Genomic DNA, 23,143 nt, shown 5'->3' with positions numbered 1-23,143 from the left:
AACAACAGGAGAAGAGTTGCTCGAGGTTATACAGGAGGTATTTGGTGCTGAACACAACTCTCAGCTCCTTGTTGGTACTTGTTTCTCACCGCCTTCCTCCTCTTCCTCATTTTCTATGCTTGGGAGAGTGGTTTCTCCTTTTCATTTAAATGAAATACACCAACACTCTTCCCTGCCCATGAGGAAACACTTTCTAGGAAAATGCTGACAGTAAAACTGACTTGGAACAGTAAATATGGCTAAAATCCATCAGGGACAAAACAGCCCAAAAACAAAACAATGCCTTTTCTGCATCTGAAGCGTTTGATGCGAGGAACTTGCATCAGACTTGGTGCTATGGGTGAGACAGAACCTGATGATTTCAACCCAGATCAGGAGCATGACACTCACTGTCAGGAGCTGGACCATGTCCACCGGTCTCTGGGACACAGGGTGAGGTGATGGCTCCTGCTTGAGTGTGGACTGGGGCTCTGGGCGGCTGAGGGGAGGCCCCGACGTCGTGGGGATAAACATGGATTGCTTCGGAACCGCCTGTGGCTGGTGCGGCGACGGCAGCTCCTGTTTCATGGAGATGGCAACGGGCGAGGGGTAGGAGGTCTGGCTTGTGTCCCCCTGTGCCCTCTGGAGGTGGACGTGGGGGTCCATCTGTGCCACGTGTCTGTTCACAGGGGGGTGGTGGCTCTGCTCCGGCCCTGCTGCCGGCGGGCCCTTGGGATCCTGCGGGATCTGAGGGGTCTTGCTGCGGACTGGCTGGCTGGGATGCGAGTGCTCACCCTCCGGCAGACCCTGGGAAGAGTGCAGGGGGAAAAGGGAAGATTTTCAGGCTGAGGCTGTATTCAATCCCATTACAAGGCTGCCAGGACACCATCAGCTTCCTGGTGACATTCCTGTCACAGCACCAGCCCTGCACTAGCACCTGGGTCAGTACCCCATTTCCAAGCCCACCCCACTCCCTGAATCCTGCCCTGAGCCCATCCTTAGCCTCACCACCCATCCATCCAAGGATGCCCGACTCATGCGCCACCTTGGTGCTGACAGTTCTCCCACCCACATCTCCACATCCAGAAACCTACAGGCAAAGTCACCCCTCCTCGTTGGAGTCCCAGAGGAGTCCAGGAAATGGCTTGTCTTGGCTTCCTCTGATGCTTAGCAGCGTTTGAACCCCATTTCCCCCAAGAAACAGCTCAAAATGCTCCAGATTCCAGGGAGACGGATAAAGGGTTTTGTTTCTCACCTGAGATGGGGTCATGCTCCGGGAGGGCAACCCGATGGGCGAGGCACCCGGGAACTGCGGATGCCCGAGCTGTGCCGTGTGGTAATTCCTCATGTCGCCATACACGGAGCGGTAATCGTGGAAGGAGCTCCCGGCGGGATGCATGATCTGCACCCCGTGTGGGACCACCACGGGCTGTGTCAGGGGCAGCCCAGGCAGCTGGCTGCCCGAGGGCACACTGAGCAGCCGGGGCTCACTGTGGGGAGAGTGGGCCATCTTGCCTTCTGAGGATTTGGGAGTCTCTTTCCCAGGCTGCGGGGTCTTACTGACCGGGGGAGTTTTGACAGCCCCTTCGGGTGTCCGGGATTGTCGCGTTTCCGAGTGGTGCTCGCCCACGGCAGCCATGTGCGGGTGCATGATCATCCTGACATCCCGCGGGACATTGTACTGGTCCAGCCGCAGGCTGCTGGGGTGCATACGGTAATCGGGCTGCATCACCAGCACGTCAGACTGCACTGGTGCCGGCCCGCGGCAAACCGCGGTGTGGTGGAAGTGCAGCTCCTCCTCGGGGGGATGCTGGGAGGACAGCGGGGGCATGACGATGTCTCGTATGGGAGCTGGCTGGGGTGTGCTGGAGCGCTGAGGTTTGATGTCCATCTGGGGTTGCAGAGCAGCTCGGGGGGAGTGGAGCGCTTCTGGGCGGATGCCATAGGGAATGCCGGAGAGAGGAGGGGTGTTCATCCTCACCTCACCTTGGGACAGATGGCCCAGGGACACAGTCTGTGTTACGCTGTGAGGGGGCATGATAACAGATTGCTCGGGATGCATGCTGGATATGTACTGAGGAACGGGAATTCCCGGTGCCAGCATGACCGGGGTGCTGCTGGACAAAGCCGGAGACGAGGTACTGCCGGGATGGCAGGCCCGGGGGAACGGCGAAGGTGAGTGCCCGCTGGTGCGCGGTGAGTGCGGCTCCTGTTTGGTGACCCCCAGGTGGGAGATGGCCCGGTCGGTCGGGGTGCTGGGTCCCGAGCTGACGTGGTTCGCTTCCGAATGCATCTTCCCAGAGAGGGAAGGATGGTGAGGACTAACTCCAGGACTCAGATTGGAGGGTTGCAGAGTCTTGGTCTCAACTTTGAGAGCAGCTGGGTCGGACAGTTTTTTGTTCACGACCATCTGGTTATGGACCAGCACAGGTGGAGTGTTTACTGTCTGCGTCAGGACCTTGCTGGGCTGCGACGCTGGGGGCTGGACAGCAAGGTGGGACGAGTCAGGCTTGTCCAGCGCAGCGCGCTCCTGTTTGATAGAGGAGATGACAGGCGAGGTGTTGTAGGGCTGTGTTCCAAGTACCAATGAAGAATGGGTGGAAACAGTCCCGTAGCCTGCCGAGGTCTGGGAGCCTTTCGGTGTCGGCTGGGATGGTGTGATAGGCTCCTGTTTAATCTGAGACTTGGACACGGACTGCTGGAACTCAATGTCCACAGCGCTGGCTGGGGGAATCTGGCTGATCTTGGCACTGATTCGCTGAGGGCCTTCCGTCTTCTGCCCCGAGTAACTGAGGAGCACCACACCTTCCGAGGTGTTCACCCGCAGCCCCGGACTGGACCCAGTCTCCACAGGCCTCTCCTCAATAATAGGCATTGATCCTGGATGAAACCTACTGTTATCATTTGTACTTGACCTCTGCTTGAATTTCGGTGAGGGAGCATTGACGAGGCAGGTCTGGGTTTGGGGAGCTTGTTTCACCAAGGTGATCCTCGGAGCCTCCTCCAGATCCACGCTGTGGGGCATTCTGCTGATGACAGAAGTGGCTTTGGGAGCAATCACGGTGTTGATCTTTTCCTTCTCGCTGAACACTGGTGCTTCAGCCACCGGTGGGTCCAGGGCGTTGGTGACAGGAACGGCTGGCTTCTCCTCAGAAACTGCCTTGATGGCCTCCACAGCAGGGTGGAGAGGTGTCTCCTCCAAGCAGGGTGCACTCACTGGCTCGGCATGTGTCGTTGTCACGTGTGTGGAGGTTATGCTCGTTGCTGAGACATATTTGGGCTCCATGAGTATCTTCCTCAAAGTGCTGGAGTTTGTGTCGATATCTGATGCCTTTGTGTCTGGTGGGAGAGCGGGTGGGGGTGTGGAACGGGCACGAGGCTCCTCATGCCTGACCATCCACTCTGGTACCTTGGCAGCACCGGAGTGAAGGGGGACGATGGCAGTGGGCACTGGGGTGGGCAGCTTGGCCGCGGCCGTGGGGACAGCAGGAAGGGCTGCATTGGGGGCACTTGGTGGTGTGATGGGAGCATTCTCCAGGGGTGACCGGATCTTGAAGCCACTCTGACTCCCCTCGTCCAGGGGCACCGGTGGGGCACCCAGGTCCAGAGGAGCTGGAGCAGGAGCTTTTGGAGAGGTGTTGCTCTCAGGGACAGAGTCATGTGCAGCCACAACGTCAGCAGCCACAGCCTTGGTGACATCGGCAGCACTTGGCTCCATGGATGCTGTGGGTTTGATTTGCTTTTCCTCCTTTGAGGCTTCTTCAGGTTTTGTCTTTACTTCATTGGCAGGGGGTGACTTGCTCTGCACCCTCTCAGGCTCGAAGGTGTTGACTTCCGTGACATCACCCTTCCTGCTTGTGCTCTTCTTGCGTCTCTGCCTCGTGGTTTTCTGACGGCCCTTTTCCTTCCGAGCAACTTCAGCCTCCTGCAAGGTCTCAGCCTCCTGTGCAGAGTTGGAAGATTCGCTGAAGCTGACTTCAGACTCCTTGCTCTCTGTCTCTAATGCTGATGGGACAGAGCTGGGCACTGGCTGCACCGCAGGCTCGACGGCAGCCTCGGTTTCTAGGATATTGTTCACTGCCTGATCTGTCTCAGGCTCCATCTCCTCCTGAGGTGACTGCAACACCAAGGGCTCTGTGGGGATTTCAGCCTCAGATTCAGCGGGATACGTTGGGGGTGCAGGGAAGGTTTCTGTCTCACCAGAAATATCATTGATAATGGAGCCAATGGCTGCTGCCAGCTCTGTTTCACTGGCCTGGTGCGCAGGTTTATCTGCCTCCTCCTCCTGACGGACTTCAGCCACATCTGCTGTTGGCTCCTTGTAGGCAGCAATTGTCGGAGGAGTTTCAGTGAGTTTTGCAATGTTCTCCACTGCCTGCTCAAGCTCAATCTGCTTTGCTAACTGGGCAGCCTCGGGAGACTGCTTGGGCTCCCGCGTCACCTCCTTTTCCATTTCTGGGAATGAATCTTCTACCTCATTCTTAGTGAAGTGGGGTGGTAGGATGTCCTCTTTTGGGGGGCTCTTCATCTTGGGTGGTGACACTGCAACCGGCTCTGCCTCCTCCTCAGTGGGCCGCAAGGCGCCTTTGACTTCATCCACGTTGAGGCGTATTTCCACGTTTTTGAGACACACAGATGCTTTATCAACAACTGTTTTGGTGTTTTTGTACCTCCCCCTTTTGGATTTTGTAACCTTTTCTGGCACCGGCTTCTTCTCAATGATCTCAACTGTGGAGATTTCCAGCTGGTTTTTCTCCACATCCAGTTCCTTCCGATCACGCTTCTGCTCGCTTGCTACCGGTTCCTTCTCAGCGGCTTTTGCTTTACTGCTGTTGTCACCAGTGCTCGATTCCTGACCGCTTCTTTCAGCAACATCTTCCGATTCAGCTGTGGCATCAGCTTTCGGTTCGTTCTTCCCTTTCTTCCCCTGTTGGCTGGTAGCAGCTGATGAGTGACTGTGTGTGAGTTTTTGGGATCTAGGAGACCTCCAACCCTCTGCAGGTTTAGGAGCTTCCACAGTATCTTTAGTGTCAGCCTCCTCCACCTCTTGTTGTACCGGTTCGGTCTTTATCGGAGAGATGTCTTCCTCTGGCTTACGGCGGGTTTTGGGAGGTCTTCCCCTCCTTGGGGTTGTGGGAACAGTTGTCACCGTTTCCTGTGGTTCTTTTTCCCCTCTCTTCCTGGTGGATCTAGTGACCTCCATGGAGTCCTTCACTGGAGATGGCCCTTCATTGTCCCCTGTGGTAGCATAGACTGACCTCACGTTTCTGCGCCTGGTTCGGCCTATTGGCAAGCTCAGCTCCACATTTTCCGGCTCTGCAGCAGAACTTGGGGATTTAGCAGCATTCCTTGAAACCTTTTCCGCCTCCACTTTCAATTCTGAAAGTTTCTGGGTCTCCCCTCGAGGAGAGCTCGACCTTTTCAGTTTTTCACGGTCAATTCTTTCGCTCTTCCTCGTGACAGGCTTTTCCATGACATTAGCTGCAGCTGACTGCACGGGAGTCTTGGACCGTTTACTCTTACCGTAGGATTTTTTATCTTTTACAACAACTGGAGGTTCCACTTCCATATCATTGTCAGAAACAGGCGGCAGGACCTCAGCAGCCACCTCTACCTTTTGACTCACACCAGCATCGGCACTGGCAGAAGGTGGAGGATTTTCCTCTTTAGGTTCCACAGCCTCATCTGACTTCTGAACTAGCTTGGGTGGAGGTGGAAGCAGCTGGGCAGCCTCAGGTTCTGGATCTACGCTGATGTCTGCATCGGAAAATGAGGCCCCAGGAGTGGGAGGTTTGGTATCCAAGTATGAAGGATGCTCTGTTGCCACAGCATCTTCCTCTGGTGCCAGGGTTGTACCAACAATTTCTTTACTCACTTCTACCACTGGCAGAGGTTCTGTTTGCTCAGGAGGCTCCATTTTGACAGGAGCAGTGAGTTCAGGAAAAGCTTTTTGTTCCTCTGCTGCAGCAGGAGGTTCAGAAGGTTTCTCTTCTTTGACAGAAGCTGGTTCCACCAGGACCTTTTCGCTCACTATTTTCTCAGGAGCGATGGGAGCTGGTTCCTGTGGGAGGACAGTGACTGAAGAAGGACCAACAACTGAGGGAGGTTTATGTTCTGCTTCTTTACTATCAGGAACCATTTCTGGTGTTTTCGGCCGGTTTTCTTTATCTTCCTGTTTTTCTACTTCTTTCGGTTTCTGATCTTTCTCCTTTTCTTTCTGCTGCATTCGTGTCAGCTCAACAAACCTACTGTGGAAAAGAACCACTGGCTCTTGCACCAAATCAGCCACGCTGTTTGTCCCATCAGAGGAGGACTGTCTCCCGTACAGCCTTCCAGAGATGAAGTCCAAATCATCATCTTTCCTTTCTAAATGCTGCAGGCGTTTGGAGTCCTGTTCAAAAATTGAACTGTGCAAAAACCGAGACGCAAACAGCTCCTGCCGCTCTTGCTCCTCCTCTTTATGGTCTTCTTTCTTATCATCCAGTTTTCCACCTTCGGAATCAGTTCTGATTTTTTTCTTTTTCATATACCAGGATGGAATAGGTCTTGGAGCCGAGTCAACCTTCTCTTTGTCTTTATTGTTTCTAAAACTAGCAAATCTTGAATCCCAGTCTAGAAAGGACCAGTTTTCCTCTCTGGAGGAAGAGAGGGATTTAGCCCTTTCGAGCAAGGCCTTTGTGTCAGGTGTGATTGTCTTGTCCAATGCAAAAGAGTAGAATTTGTTTCTTTCTAAGGAACTGGACTGGAGCCTTTCCTCTCTTTCACGGAACTTCTCTTCTCTGTCCCTTAATAAAAAAGACAATCTGGAACTCTCTAACAAGGACGAGGCTTTCGGGGAATGAGGTTTGTTTTCGCCATCGTCATCTGAATCTGAAGGCACCTCCCCGGGTTCCAGGTCTCGGACAGACCGTTTCCGTATGCTGTCTCTTTTGACAATGCTGCTTGGAAAGCTGATGTCGACTCTCCCAGGCTCTTGCTTCACTTGGGTTTCCCACCTACTCGAGTCTTCCTCAGAACTCAGCACAGAGAGTTTAATTTTAGCCATTTCTGCCATCTGCTCCCTTCTGCTGGAATCATAAGGATTGAATTTCAGCGAGTCCTCCCTCACTGTCATGTTGGAATATGAAAGACCCTTTTCTTCTATTTTAGGTGACTCTTTGGTTTCCTTCAATGGCATTAACCTTGGAGAATCGAGCGTGTCATCATCCTCGTGGAAAGGGAAGTGTCTGATGCTTGGGGAACAGGACATCCTTTCGGAGTCCTCACTCACCTGACGAGAACTTCTGTAGTTCCTTTCTCTCTTAGTGCTGATTTCAAAGTCAAACTGGTCAGTCTTTTTCCTTTTGCTTGGTGGAGAGTCATCAGTGACATCTTGTGGAGGCTTTCCCACCTCGTGAACCAGACTCCGCTTTTCATATTCATCCACATCTTTCTTTGGACTGCCAAACTTCTCTGACTTTGCTATCTCCATTTCCAGCTGCTGCTTCAACCTGCGACTTTGCTCCATTTGTTTCCGGTAGCTCTGTGTGTGGTCGATGTCGATGCTGATTTTCTCCTCCGTGTCAGCCGACTGAGGTTTCTCTTGGCCAAGTTTATGGTCCGGTGTTTCTTCAGGAAGACCAGAGTAATTTTTCCTTGTGTCCTCTCTCTCCGTTCCCTGCTCGTCCAGCAGCTGTACCTGTTTATGCTGGGGTTTCACTGGGTTCAGTTTTTTAGCAGAGAGTTCCTGAACTTCCACAGGTTCATCGGGTGCCTCCATCAGCCTCGCCTGCAGATCAAGAGTGGGACGCATGCCAATCCCACCAACATTAAGAGTGTCCTGAATTTCTTTGGGGCTAGTAACGGGAATAAGTCTGTCCAGTTTGAGTTTTTTAGATTCCCTTTTAAGCATCTCCTTCCTCAGGGGTTTTCTCTCCAATTCTCCTTCCCTTAAGACTGGTGCTTCTCTAGACGATGCTGTTGCATCAAGTTGCTTTTTCAAAACCATGCGTGCATCCTCTTCATCTTGGCTGCTCCGTTTCACATCCAGTTTTTGCCTGTCAGGCTTTGGATTTGCGTCGGCAAAACGCCTTTTACGAGCCTCCAATTTGTCTAAATCAACTGCATTGGCCCCCTCAGAAGTTTGCTCTGTCTTCAAGTGCTTTTTGGGTTTCATTTTTCCCTCCTTGTCCACCACTTCGATGTGACTGGCAAGGGCTTTCTCCTTCTGTACCTTGGTTCTGATGGGTTCTAGTTTAGACTGCTCAGACTTGGCTTGCTCAGCCTGGGATGCCTGGGTTTTCTGTTCGAGCAGTGGGGATTTCAGAGTGTCGTTATCCAGCTTTGCCCTCAGTTTCTCCAGCGCAGGCTGATCGATCACCTTCCCCTCCTTTTCCTTCACGCGGGTCAGCACAACACAGGGCATCAGTTCCAGGCGGTTCTTCGCTGTCCCTTCTTTCTCACCCCTCTCTTTGCCTTGTTTACTGTTGCCCTTCAGTTTTTCTGGGCTGGGCTCTCTCTCATTCTCCTGATCCGTTTCTGAGGACTGGGAGCTGGGCGAATGGATTTTTGCTTTTCGTTTCTGCTTATCCATTTTCTCCTTTTCTATTTTTTCTGGCTTTTCCTTCCTCACCAAGCGCTTCTCCTTGTCCACCCTCTCCTGCTCAAAAACGCGCTCTTTCTCCACTTTCTCGTTTTTGGCGTATCGTTCCACACGGGCTTTGTCAAGCTTGTCGTATCGTGGAGGGGACAGCGAGCTGCAGCTGCCGCTGCGATCCGAGGACCTGCTGTAAATCCTCCTCTCCGAGTCGCTCTGCAGCCGTTCTGACTGCGAGGGGGATGCTCCGGGGCTCTGCGGACGCCGGGAATGTGTCGGGCTCTGGCTCCGCTCAATCGGTCTCCGTTCGTGGTCTCTGTCCCGATCGGATTCGAACCGTTCCCTCTCCCTCTCCCGCTCCCGTTGCCTGTAGCTGTACTCCCGGATGTCCTGCTCATACGGATCTCCCCGGTAATCCCGGTACTCGCGAGGGTCATCGTAGTATCGTGGGTCATAGTAGTCTCCTTGGTAGGGATCCCACTCGGCGTAGAATTCTCTGCCCCGAGCTGGGTATTCCCGCCGAGGATCTTCAGGATACGTCCCTGGGGTCCGAACGGTCTCGTAGTAAGTACGGTCAGGGGCATATTCGTAGGATCCTCGTCGCTCGTCTCTGCTAAACACAAGAATAAACAGATTCTAGTTCTCCTTCTCAACCGATGTCCTGTGTTACCAGAGTTTTTGCTATGTAAAGGAATAACTTCCTGATCTTTTTCCTATGTGCATCAAGGCAGCTGCACACAGAGGTTTGGCAAGGAATCTGTGTGCAGTGGACTAAATACTCTGTTAACTTATCAAACACCAAATGCAATTCCTGGGCAATGTCATGACAACTCTTCCAAGTATTGTTTCGCCACCCTCACTCCTTCGTTTTTGTCAAATTCAAACCTTGCATGAAATGAAGGTAAAACTAACACAGCACCTGTGCACCCACACAGGGCTGACAGGGTGAAGATGCCCTTATCCAGAACCTGAGGCCTTCATTTGACTCTGAAAATACGAATTAAATCAAAATTCAGTAATCTCTCCATTACTAAGCAGCAAAGTGGTGGTAAGATTTCTTTTAAAATCCTAAGCCCTGCAAGAGATCTTTTAATTCCCAAATTAGCTCTTTCACTGCATGTGACTTGCTGGTGTTGCCTGTTTACAGTAAAACCAAGTCAACAAGTATCAGGTTGTTTGTAAGATCAGATGAATTCATTCAGCAATGTAAATCAACCAATAATGTTGTTATTTTAATACCTCCAAGCAGCAAAAATAAATAATTTATAACTGAACATGGCAGGGCGGTGGAATAAAGCTGGAGTTCCAATTCCCCACCATTACAGTGCTTTGCACACTCTGTACAAAGGTGGGGTTGGGCTCTGCTCCCAGGGAACAGGGACAGGACAGGAGGAAATTGCCTCAGGCTGTGCCACGGGAGGTTCAGGTTGGACATCAGGAGGAATTTCTTCATGGAAAAGATGGTTGGGCACTGGAAGGGGCTGCCCAGGGAGTTTTGGAGTCCCCATCCATGGAAGTGCCCAAGAACAACTGGACAAGGCACTCAGCGCTCTGGGCTGCATCATAATGTGGGGATCAGTCACAGGTTGGACTTAATGACCTTGAAGGTCTTTTCCGTGACTCTGGGATTTCTCATACGTTTATTTGGCTTCACAGTTTATGTTTTATGTTAAAAGCTGGCAGTTTCCACCTTTCAAGAAAAGTACAAAATTGAAAAAGAGACAATACATGGAAGATGAAAACCTCATCTTACAAGTGAAGTGGGATGTTGTGAAAAGCAGCTGTGAAGTTAAAAATATTGATCAGGATTTTGTTTGTTTTTTCATGGGTTTTTTTCACTTTGGGTCCTATTCAGACTGCCTCCAACTACAACCCTGAGAGAAGGTGGTTTGTGCAGATCCCAGCATCACTGCAAGGAGGAGCTTGGAGGGGCACCAGAAGCTGCAGAATTACACAAGTCACTGCAGGGCTTGCTCCACCACTCCATGATCCATTATCCCTATGGATCGCCTAATGACTATGTGAGCAGAGTGACAGAGAAGGACAAATCCAACTAACATGTTAGTTAACATAACAAACACCAACATAACAAACACCAGGAACCAGGGTCCTGCTCAGGATTATTCCATGGCAAAGACAAGCCCACCTAAATCCTTTGTGCTATAACAGTCAATAATGCCCCTCTCTTGCCTGAATCTGATGTAGTTATGAGGAAATGCTTATTGCTGCCACATTACAACATCTGGCAAGGCCTGGGGAAGGTACGCTTGTATTTCCATTATGCAAATCCTGATTGCCAATTTTCAAACCCTGCTTGCTTTTAAATTTGCTCATTTTGTATTATGTCAGACCAATCTATTTTGCTGCAAAAAACTATTGGGTTTATCCAGCTTCCAGGTACAACTGGCATCACGCTGGGCTGATTCCTGGGCAAGGCAGAGCCCTAACAATGAACCAGGCTCTGAAGGGAGTAAAACATGGGTGTTTTTCAGTCAGTGGAGGTAAAAAAGCCCAAACTGTGGAGTGTTTCTGTGCCAGGGATAAGTGGGCTGTGCAGCAGCTGCTGCCAAGGGGCAGGCACACAGGACCCAGCTTTATTAAAACTAAAAATGCATCCTTACTCAAATTGTATTATTTTATCAAGTTACAAACAACCCTGGTGGGAAGGGGGGGTGGAGGATCAGGTTTTACTCTCTGCTCAAGGGCTGAGCAGCAGGAGTTTATCAGACTTTATATACACCCACCAACACACACATTTCTCTGTCACAGATAAGCTGCTCTTTGCATTCCTAAGACATGATGAATGACTCCCAACTGTGTCCTGGTGACCCACCAGAGAAACCGGATACTAAAATATGGATCACGCAGACAACTGAAACCTCTACCTCAGTAGGAATTCCAGTAACTGGCTACGCCTCGGATGTGTGAGATCCTGCCTCCTCTAATCTGCACAGTTTAAGTTTGGTCACCTAGATTTGTTTAAAAAAATAGCAAAGAGGTAAAAAAAAATTTAAAATGTAGAGATGTTTCTAATAAAACTTCAAAAATAAGGATAAAGCTGAGAGGAACAAAATCTTGTTTAAGAATTATGATCTGAAAAAGTTTGATTTTAAGATGATGAGGACAGTGATTGTGAGAGGACTGTGTAAGGTGATGTTGGAAAACAAAAAATTGAACAAAAATATTGATACATGCCTTCTTTCTGCCAGCATTTCATAGAAGTCTCTGATATCTTGACCCGTTTTCTCCATGGAATGATAAAATGCCAACTGACTCTCCCGATTTGCAAAGTCCACCTGAAACAGAAAGGGGAAATCATGTTCAGTCACAGAAACATTCCATTCTGCCAACATTTCCCTGTCTGCTGAAGGTGGGAGCAGAACTGAAAATGGGGGTAAAATTTAATACAAAATGTCAAACATTTCCCAATTCTGGCTCTGCACACCCCAGGAATAAAGATCTTTCTCAGTGGAGCTGTGTAACTACCTCCTTACTATGTTGTTGTAGCTGCCAGCCCAGAGGCTTCTGTTGGGCAAAACAGCAGGAAAAATACACATTATTATCATGGTATTGATGTTTTCAATACCAGGACAGTTCCAAAGTCCCTTTTATCTCAGGGCAGTGCTACAGAGGGTAAGGATTATGAATCTGTTCCAGACTCCATGGTGTTTGCCCAGGGTTATAGAGCAGGGGAAGAAGCAAGTCTCCTGAACTGCAGCTCCCTGTTCCAGCTCCTCCAAGAACTGGTATTTTCTAGCCAAGGATGACAATATTAAAAAGCTAATGGTATAGTGTAAAAAACTGAGGATTAGAATGGATTTCATTATGTGTATGCCACATAATGGAATATTTTTAACATTCTAGTTCCTGTTATTTTTTAAATCAGCCCAGTCCTGTGTGCAACCACAGCAATGGAGAACAGACACACATCGAGGGTGTTGCTTATTCCAAAGTCATTAAGCAGCAAGACCCACACAAGATGTAAAGCATTTAAGGGACCACACACTATCCTGCACTGGAAGGTGACTGATATCCAACACCATGCTCAGAAACTACAGGATATCCAACTCCCAGGCCTGGGTGAGGTGGGAAGCTGCTGAAATCATGCCTTACATCACTGCCCACTCTTTAGGAGAAGAGAAAGGAGGAGGAGGAAGGTAATTCAAAGGGTTGGCTGACACCTCACATCCCCAATTAGTGGGACTGATGGGACAGTCAAAACAGGTATCACCCCATTCACTCAAATCCAAGATAACCCTGTAAATGTTAAGTGTTGCTCTAGGAAGAAAAGTACTTTCTGTATATTTTTTTAAGCACTGTTTTCAATTATTGTTTAATATCTGTTGCAAGGAAGGACAAAATGATCTTTAAGGTCCCTTCCAACCCAAACCATTCCATGATTCCATGACTGCACGCTGGGGTTACTGTACCCCAGAGCCTGGACATCAGCATGGGGCAGCTGGAATGCAGCCACGTGTTATCCCAGAGGAACTCACACCTTCAGGTTTCCCATTTTTTAACATGAAAACAGACAAAAGTTTGCCTTGGATTGGGGTAAACGAGGCAGTGACACGGACACCAACACTCAGGAGCTCAGAGAGACAAGTTCAGCGAAACAAACGGCAGAATACTGGAAAAGGCTTTATAAGTAAGAGTTCAGGGTACCCTGACATCTTGATAAGCCGAGTATAAAAATATAATTTAAGCCTTTGATATGTGGGACATGTGTGTCCCGCCAAGTATTCCTTGAGCCTGGCAGTCTGCACTGCCAGCATTTAAGTGGGAAGGCCTAAACACAATTTGTTCCTCTTTTTTTGCCTGTTTTGCTTTGGTTTGGAGGTAATTCTGCACACCTTAATTTTATTCCCACCGATTTTCCTCCCCTTGGTCTCTTTTACAGCTGCTTGTGCATATTCAATCTCATTGTAGAGAACCAGGGCCATGCCTTTTAAGCGGTCAAACACCACCTGTAAAAAACAAAAAAACAAAACAAAAACCAAATAAGAGCCTCATCCACAGGACTTAATGTCAGTCCCAACAAAATCCTAAGTCATGAGGATACCAGGAAGGAAATAATTTTTAGCAAGGTGAATTTCCAGGCTTTTCTGATGAGGCATATTGGAATGAAGAGACAATAAAAGGACACGGGACTGCTTTGAATTGTGGATATTGTGGCTTGAGGTATATTATGCCTTTATTTTGTTTTTCTGTATTTTACTTTGAATATTTTCTTCTTTGGTCACTGAGTTTTGTAGTATTTCTTTGTTAAGATATTTTTTCAATTTCCAATGTGTTTTAGGGGGGAAAAAAGGTAAAGGGAACATTTAATCCCAAAGTGGACCCAGCTTTCATTATCAGTCTGCAGTACCACTCACCAGTTGCTAAATGCCCAATTTCCAAATATTCCCTTCCTTTAGCAGCATAAATGTATTATTCAAGCAACAACAGCTACAATAAAGAATGTCAAAGCTGCAACACAAACCCACAAAAATCCTTTGGGGAGGCCAGACCCTGATCCTGCAAAGATTTACACACGTTGCTTAATTTTAAGCACATCCATGTCCAATAAAAATACACAGGACAACTCCCACACTGAAGTTTAAGCACGTGATAAATCACTTGCATGGAAGAGGCTCCCGCTGTGTGACATGGGTGTGTTGCACCATCGTTGACTTTCTCTCTTCTTCCATGTACTTTTGGCAGCATGACTGTCCTGACTGCTTTTAAAAAGTCTTTTTTTTCAGTCTGATGAAAAAAAGCATAGTTATGTCTAATTATGTAATTAGCAAGTATGAGCAATTACGTAATTAGACTCCTGTTCCTCCAACTAACATTTAAGAATTTTTGCTGGGGAGAGACTGTACTGCACAAGAGCAACAAATGGTTTCCAATACTCAACAACTCGGCTCACTCAAAATTCTTATTTTTTGGGGTTGTTATCAAACCCCAGAAGTGACTGCTCTATGTTGACAGAGCCCTGTCAGCCAAATTCCATCCCAGAGAGAATTTTTTTCTACCTGAGCTATAAAGCCCTGGACAGCGGGGGTTGAAAGGACAGGATGGGAAGAAAGGAAGACAGTAACGACTTGGAAGCACACGCCAAAGCCTCCCACCTACCTTCACCACAGGCCCGTATCGGCAGAAATGTCGGGTCAGATACTGATCCGTAACGTTTGTGGAAAGCCCATCTAACCACACGCAGTTTGTAGGCATGCTCTTCCCAAAACCCAGCTGGACACAAAAGGGCAAAACTTCCATCAGTACAGTGCATAAGGGTTAAACTCACTGAACAGAGCCTGCCTAATGAAATACTTATTTGGAGAAAGCTGTTGTTTGTATGGATTTTCTAAAATTAGCATCTGGTGCAGGTGCAAGACAAAAATCAAAGAGCAATTAATGAAAAAAATTCTGCTTGTTTAAACAAACACAGTGTTTGACAACACTGGGTTCTTCTACAGTCTGAATGTCTGAGAACTGACAGGTTGACAGCTCTGGGGTCTGACAGGCTCTGTTTGTCACGGGGAGTGGGATGGATTCCAGCAAAGACTTGCCAAATGTGGCCCTTCCAGACCAGGGAATGTCATCTCTGAGTGCTCAATCCCTGGGTTCCGTGTGGACAGAGCCAACAAAAATGCTGATTAAGCCCAATTAGGTGGTGGTTGAGACCACCATGCTCTGATCTGATTTCACATTAAAAACCATCTTCCTTCCATACTGCAAAACATCCCACGATGCCGCAGAAGAAGAAACAAGGATACAGTCCAGGGGAGGATTTCTTTACCTTGAGCCGGTTATTTCCAAGATATTCCCCATCCATCTTCTTAATGGCTTTGCACACACTGGCGATGTCGCAGTACTGCAGGAAAGCGTACTGAGGGACACCATTCACCTTCTTAATGTCGATGTCCTGGGGACAAGCACAAAACACAACAGCCCACAGTCAGTCAATCCCATCTAAGAACACTTGTTTTTTTCAGGGACACGTGACACGGCAAGCTCTTTAATTAATATTTTCTTCAGAGAGAGGATTTAAACAATAGTAGACAGTTAAAACTTCGCTGTTCTGCTGCATCTCAAAACCAAATCCTTACTGAGCAGGGAAAGCTCTTCATCACACAGATTTAAAATCCAAGCCTGCAGAACTAAGCCTGACCTGATCAACAAACACCAGCTTTAGGCTGTTAATACTATATCAAGAACAGACAATTCGGGATCAAAGAAATACAGATTAATTTTTGCTCACAAAGGCTCAAGAGAAAACAACCTGCTCCAATCCTCATCTCTGAGCCAAGCAGGGCTTCGTTTCCAAATAAATATGATCCATCTTGTTCCTAGAAACACAAAGTGATGCTGGACTCATCTCTTGAACCAGCCTGGTTCATGGCAAAGGCAAAAAAAAAGCTCCTCAACTTCTGTTACTGCTGCTCTTTAATCCCAAGCCACCACGGGCCCATTCATAACTACAGCCAGAGGCTCACAAAGCCAAATAAAGGCTGATTTTAATTTATTTTTAAAAACCCAGCAAGCCAGGATCTGACATTTGGTTAACAAACAAGCTCAGCACTAGCACTGGAAATGTACCCGAAGCCTCTGAACAAATTCACAATATTATGATTCATTCAGAGCTGAAAATAGGAGGTGGAGGGTTTGGCTTTATTTGTTGGAATAGCAGGAGCTGCCTTTGTGAGCCACACATGGATCTGAGCACAAATGTTCCAACATCCAGGACAGGCTAATTTCATGGTTAATAAATTTAGGGACAAGGCAGCAGTTTGATATGGTCTCACCCAAGAGCTCTTTATCTGGGAAACAGAAATAAACAGGGAGATTTACACAACTATTAGACTCCTACAGCCCTAGCCTAATGATTTAAGTGGAATATTAATAGGAAACTACACTTCCAAGTGTCTGAAGTAGCACGACTGCAACCATGGCAAATTATACTTGACCATTCACCCTGGGCAAGCACTTCCTTCTGACAGACAAATAAAATATCATTATTGTGCTCATTACCCCTCAGAAAGGTGATAAAGCTGGTCTCTTTGGCACCTGAGCTTGCAAGTTTTCCTGGAAATGGCGAGGCAGCACTGCCTCCCAATTCTGAGCTATTAATAATGCTGACAGGGAGCACCATGGCACACAAAAGCCAATTTACACTACCACTGATAAGCATCTTTATCAGGAGAGCTCTGCTGCTCTAACACTGGAAAAGGGTTCAAGCCACAGACATGGCACGAATTCATAAATCAGTGCTGATGTCAAGGATACAGCAGAGGCTGGATACACAAGGCATGCCAGACATCATAAAATGAGGATTTGGTACCTGTCCACATTGTATATGGAAGCAACCTCCCCTTCTTTTGGGGGGCAGCAGGGATGGGGTTTCTGGTATGTGTGACTGATTCCTCAGCATCAATAACAACATGTCAGAGCAGAGTGAAGGAGGCCCAGCACGTTCCCAAGCACCCACAGCTGACAGGGAGAACATGAACCACCTGAAGCCCAGACTCAACAGGAATCTCAGAATGGTTTGGGTTGGAACGGTCCTTAAAGCTAACCCATTCCACCTCCTGCCATGGGCAGGGACACCTTCCACTGTCCCAGGCTGCTCCAAGCCCTGCCCAACCTGGCTTTGGATACTGCCAGGGATCCAGGGGCAGCGACAGCTTCTCTGGGCACCCTGTGCCAGGGCCTGCCCACCCTCACAGCCAGGAATTCCTTCCCAATATCCCATCTAACCCTGTTCTCCTTCAGCTTAAGCTTTGTCCTGACTCCATGCCCTTGTGAAAATTAATTTAATTGGATAGTTGCATCACTTTAATGGAATATTTCCCTTAAATATAACATTGATGTGAGTTGACAGACAGTGTCATGAGCAGAGGAGAGGGGGTTGCTCTACCTCATCCAGATACTCCCCCTCAGCTGAAAACCCAAATGCCCCATGTGCCATCACCGATCCATCTGCTCCAACTCCCTCTGCCTGGGCACAGGGGCTGCTTCCACATGCACTGACCAAACTCTTTGCTCCAAAAATCAACGAGAAACTCAGATTCACACTGGTGTAGGAGTCAACATGAAAACATCACCTGGCACATTCACATCCCAACTACCCAGTCAGCTTTGGAGCTACCAGGAGAGAATTACCAGAAGAAAATAGCAGGAGAGACATTTACTGTAAACACTCCTAGGACTGTTTTTCCTGCTAAGTTACACCTTAACATTCATATACTGAACTCTGAATACAAAGAAAAGCCTTCAGATATATTCCAGCTAGAATAATGACTCAGATTATTATAGAAAGACTGAATTATCTGTTGTTGACAGATTTACCACCACTCACAGCCCTTCACAGGTCTGTACAGAAAGGGGGGCAGTGCCACACCACACAGGACACAATTCACATACCACTATTCCCCCGAAGCGCTGGAAGATGTTGCGAAGGTCATGGTAGGTGGTTGTTTTCTCCAGGTTGCCAATGAAGAGAGTTCTCGTTGCTTTAGGGTGAAACTCATCTATCCTTTCATCCAAAGGACGAAATTCATTCTCACTTTCAGTTTCTAGAATAAAAGAGAGCAAGAAATTTGTAATGCCTGGAGGCTTGGTTAACGTTAGTTTGTTCAGGTCTCCTTGGTCTCAACAAGAGTAACCACTGTCTCTACAAAAAACACCCCGTACTGCACCCATGACTTGTTATTTATGTGGGATTTGAAATCTTTATATTCCACTGAGGAATGTGAGCATCCTCATGTGAAAAGGAGCTGCATCTTTCAACCGCTTCTCTGGAAATTTACTCTTTAACAAGTATCAATGCCTGAGTGCATGAATTCCAGTAAAGCTTCCCTGCACTTGGGGAAGAGCACGTGGCAGGAGTTTGTTTTCAGGAATCAATTTTTAAAGAAGCCACTGAAGTGCAGTCTGAGAACTTCACCACGTGCTCAGGGCTGCAGCTCTCACTGGTTGGTCACGTGGGCTGTGCTGCCACAGCCTCAAAACGCAGCACTCGTTGGCTGTTTTAATTAAAAGGAGACAAAACGAGTCTGGGAGAACTCGGTGCTGCGCTCACACCTCCCACTGGCAGCTGCTCCTCCGAGACATGGCAGATGAGATCATTCCTTCTAGCAGATCCCACTGTATGGGAGGATGGCAGCTTTCCTCTGAGGCTTAAGACTGGAACTCTCCCACTGTTTGACCCAAGAGCATCTGCTCTTTTTGCTCTAGAATTTATTGTGGTATTTTTCCCAGTTTCTTTAAAATATGTTTCCTACTTCTATTCTGCCTCTTTACAACAGCTCCTGAACATACCCAGAGCAGTCCCGTGGGAGAAGGGCATGGACCTTACCTGGTCCTATCCAGGCTGTGACTTCAATCTGCATGCCAAAGAAAAGCTTTCCTTTGGAGGCATTCAGTGCTTTCTCCTGGTCCTCCTGCTGCCGGAAGAACACCAGGCCATACCGCTCCTCGGACGCACCGTGAATCTGCACTGACGTCACCTTCCCATACTTCTTGAATTCGTGGAAAAGTCCATCTTTAAGGCTTGTATCTAAACCAACAAAGAAACATTAGTACTACAGAAACATAACTTTTACCAACTCAGTACCACCAGAAAAGGCATGAAGAATTCTGTCTTTCTGAAATGTGACTTCATCCTGTTTAACTCAGTGCTCACTCAAGTGCCCTTTTTAATTGAGGATGTTTGTTTTACTGATGTCCAAAGTTTCTGGCTGATCTTTCTCTTTGCCTGGATTTTTAAACCCAAGAAACTACACGCATGAGGTTTTACACGGCTAAAGCTGGCAGTGGATGGTTATGGCATTTGAGACACCCATTTCCAGGTGAAGAAGAAATAAACAGGGATACTTGATTAAAAATCCCGCATGGATACTGCGCACAGCTGGGATGAGGCGTCTGAAAAAGAGGCCACAGTCATACAGCATTCAGTTCAGTCAATTTAGAAATATAACCAGGCAGATTCATCGGATTTTGCAGAATCTGACTCAGGCCCACACAATCTGTCTGGGATTCGTGGCACATTGACTTCAGCATTGTTTCCTTTCAAGGAATATGTCAGGAATTAAATCTATAGGAAGATACCAACACGAGGTACTCTGCTTACAAGAATAACAGATATTATTTTAGCTCAGCCAGTGCTTTTGCATCCATGAATTGTTAAAACTGTTTCACAACTGATCCCATGCTGGTTTTTCCTGTGGGATCTCTTCTGTGCTCAGCACAGGGAACAGGAAACCATCATGGGTGCTCCTCGGCATGAGGTCTCCTGGGTTATGTTCCATGCAACATCCACTGCCTTTACAAATACGCTCAAGGGTGTTTTAAAGCACTCAAACTGCAACAGAAAACCCTCATTTTTGGAATAAAAAAGAAATTGAAGTAGGGTGAGATTAAAAAATCCAAGTATTAAATTTAAAAAAATGGAGATGTGTCACGTTTTTTCCCCTGGGAGAGCCCAGATGATTACTTGGAAGCACCAGTTCCAGGAGCTGGAAGTGCCCAATACTTGGAGCTGGGACCAGCAGGGTTTCTCACAGATGGTCACTAATTAAACAATTTTCCCACTGTCACACAAAAACTGAGGCAGAAGCAGAGAGACAATCCCATCCTCAGAGGCAGCACGTGGCTGCCATGTGTAAAAGACTCAGTACAGGTTATTCTACCTGTCCCATCCCCTATTGCCCTTTCCCAAGTGAATTTACCTGTTGAGCGCACTGGAAGATTTTGAACCTTGATCCCAAAACTCTTCCGGGGCTCATCCTTCTCCAGCGATGGGAGCAGCTGGGACGCGGGCGCAGGGACTGCCGTTGACTGCACCGACCGTGCCGGGGACTCGTCGCTCGAGCTGCTGCTGGAGTCACTGCTGCAAATGGCACAGAGGGAAAGACAGGTGAGGACATGGAGCAATGGCATCCAGGAAATGGTTAGTTTATTAAAAAAGCAAAATACCAGAGTTTCTGTTCATTTACAGGCCTTCCTTCCTTTTGTGCCTGATCCTGTTTCCATGACGCGGCCCAGTTAGTCACAGGAATTTAGAATCTTCCTACAAATATTCCCCTCCAAAGCTCTCAGAGGAGACAGGCAGGGAAGTGGAATATGGGTAAAATGTCAGCAAGATCCTGTTATGTGCCCTGACAATGGCGGAGATTTAATTAGGTGTAATGCAATGTTGGACCAGCTCAGGAGCTGTGTGGGAAGAGTGGAGAAATACAGGGAGGATGCACAGGTCTGACGAAGCCTCAAAATCCCTCCCAGCACTCTCAAATATAGAAAAGAAATATTATTGTGCTCTCAGGCATCTTCCCTTGCAAAAGATTTGCACTCTGTGTGTAAAATCATGGCAAGCATTTTGGTCACCTGCTCTGGAATAACCTGGAGAGATGGAGATGTCCATGTCCCTGTCCCAGCCAATGGCATGGGGTGGAACACGATAATATTTTAAGATGCCTTCCAGCCCAAACCATTCTGGGATTTCTATGAACCAGCAAACACTATTTCCAGGCTCAGCCTCAACCTCCAACTTCAGGATACAAAGAATTCAGACTCCAGAATGCCTTTTATAAACAATAATTACAATGGAAGACAATTTGCATATTAGATCACAGAGGGAGTCAATCTAATCCATGGACACGGGATCATTCGATGCTTCGAGGAGAGGCAGAAACACAGAGAATATAATGTTATTAAAGCTTGCCCAGTGGGGACACCTCATCCTGCTTCAGTGGCTCATTTTTTCCCCGAGGCACGAGGGCTCAGAACAGTGCTAAAAATAATTTTGTCTGACATAACCCTGGAGACTCTCGTTCGCCATTCCACGAGCAGCCTTCGAAAAAATTCTGCTGGAATTTTAACTCGGAGGCTGGAGGGGGAGAGATGTGCCACGTACTAAAATAACCCTGTCAGTCTGAAATTTGCTGCTTGATTGAATTTTTATGCTCCTCTCCACATCATATTAGAAAAACGATACGCAGGTTTATCTTTTTCTTATCTTAAATATTTCATACCCTTCTTACAAACCTTCTTGCCATTAAACCACTTAACTTTTCCATTTCTTTTCTCAGAGAAACCATTTCAGGCTTCTAATAATTTCCAAGATTTGATTTTGTGAGCTCTTGTACTACTTTTTTGTGGATGGTTTTCTTCAAACATTCAAAAAACCTGATTTTCTTTCTGAACATCGTGGTGTAACGAGCACTGTGGCACATTCCCAAATGCCCTTGGGCTCTGTCCCCATTATATTTGGAGGCACAGAAAGGAAGACAATCTCTGTCCCAAAATACTTACAACAAACAATCGAAGAAGGACATAAAAACAGGCCAGACCAAAATAAAACACAACAAAAAAGGTCAAAAATGCAGAAGTAATAATAAACATGAGAAACTCTGCTGCCGGTCTCACCCTCTCATTACAACCATCCCATCGAGCCACTTCACATGTTGGTGCTTTTCCCACACATTCTCCTCCTACTGCTCTGGCCCCGGAGGAGGAAGTTCAGCATCACTTTGGGAGAGGAGAGAAAGTAAAGCCATGCCAGGAATGGAGTGAAAAACTGAGCCCTTCCTCCTGCCCTGCTCTTCCCAAGGGCAGCTGCCCTGCACCACCCAACTTCTCACTTCATGAGTAATAAATAACATTTCCCTTCCCAGCTACAGTCCCTTGTGTTTCCCAGCAACCAATCTCCCTCCATCGAGATGTCCCTTCACAGGCGCATTTTTCTGCTAAATTGCCAAACTGCCTTTATTTCTGTCTCACCTGTGCAGCCTCCTTTTGTGCCCTCTTCATTAACAAACTATTTAATCACTGGAAGTGAAGAGTGCAGCATTCCCTCCTCATCTTTATCCCATTCCCCTCTGCCTCCTGCCTTTCCACTAAATCACCTCAAATCCTCACCAAACTGAAGTTCTTCTCTACAGCATTTTGGGAAAAGGACAAACTGAACCCCACAAGAACAGGCCCTCAGTGTTCTCCAGGGGTAACATCAGCCATCGCCTGCTACTGGGAACTAAACTGGCAAAGAATAGAGAAACTTCTTTAAACACACAAATATAGGGCAGAGAAAGTGTGTGGAGAAATTGAAAATAATTCCCAAGCTGACAGCAGCTCCACGAGGTTCAGCAGCCCCTGGGGAAGGCTAAAATCGGATTTTAGGGCTGCAGAATCCTCTGCCCTGTGCACATTTTTACCTTCCCTTCTTACATCTTGATGCTCACAACCAACTTTGTACTCCCAAAGCCTTTAGAATTTCACTGTGCTGAGATTGCATCTCTCAAACAAGAGGCAGCGTTGAATTGATTTGAGCAGTGCTTTAAAATGAGAACGGGCTATTTTTAGAGGCTTTTTTTTGTGAGGATGTTAAAAATATGGTACATACTGTTAAAATCACAGCATTCCACTGGAGAAAAAAATATTATCTTGGGATAACACCGTTAGACATCCAAGTGATGACACAGCAGTGTAACAGGGTGAAAAATTCCACAAAGGAGTCTGAATTCTGTGCAGCTTTGGAAACAAGGATCATGCTGGTAACTTCCACTTCCCCAGGGAGTTTTAGGCATATGTGTCCCTTAGCAAAGCAAGACT

At 47.5% G+C, this 23,143-nt stretch overlaps 1 protein-coding gene across 3 annotated transcripts in view; it reads right to left on the bottom strand.

Moving 5' to 3' along the window:
• SPEN (spen family transcriptional repressor) overlaps positions 1–23,143 on the bottom strand; it is a 66,769-nt gene that overhangs the window by 3,530 nt on the left and 40,096 nt on the right. Inside the window, exons 4-12 of one of the 3 annotated variants that reach the window (XM_085079888.1) lie at positions 20,266–20,426; positions 18,894–19,094; positions 17,960–18,111; positions 15,336–15,461; positions 14,672–14,785; positions 13,408–13,521; positions 11,750–11,850; positions 1,235–9,164; positions 391–786 (exon numbers count right to left, since the gene is read on the bottom strand). In XM_085079888.1, coding sequence (XP_084936014.1) covers positions 391–786; positions 1,235–9,164; positions 11,750–11,850; positions 13,408–13,521; positions 14,672–14,785; positions 15,336–15,461; positions 17,960–18,111; positions 18,894–19,094; positions 20,266–20,426 — 9,295 coding nt within the window. Of the gene's footprint in view, positions 1–390; positions 787–1,234; positions 9,168–11,749; positions 11,851–13,407; positions 13,522–14,671; positions 14,786–15,335; positions 15,462–17,959; positions 18,112–18,893; positions 19,095–20,265; positions 20,427–23,143 lie in introns of all 3 variants that reach the window. The other 2 variants (XM_085079887.1, XM_085079889.1) reach the window with 2 other exon arrangements.

The sequence above is a fragment of the Lichenostomus cassidix genome, chromosome 21, assembly GCF_008360975.1.
Source record: "Lichenostomus cassidix isolate B80296 chromosome 21, HeHo_3.0, whole genome shotgun sequence".
Classification (NCBI taxonomy): domain Eukaryota; kingdom Metazoa; phylum Chordata; class Aves; order Passeriformes; family Meliphagidae; genus Lichenostomus; species Lichenostomus cassidix.
Note: the sequence above shows the minus strand (reverse complement) of the source record. Positions and strands in the feature narration are given on the sequence as shown.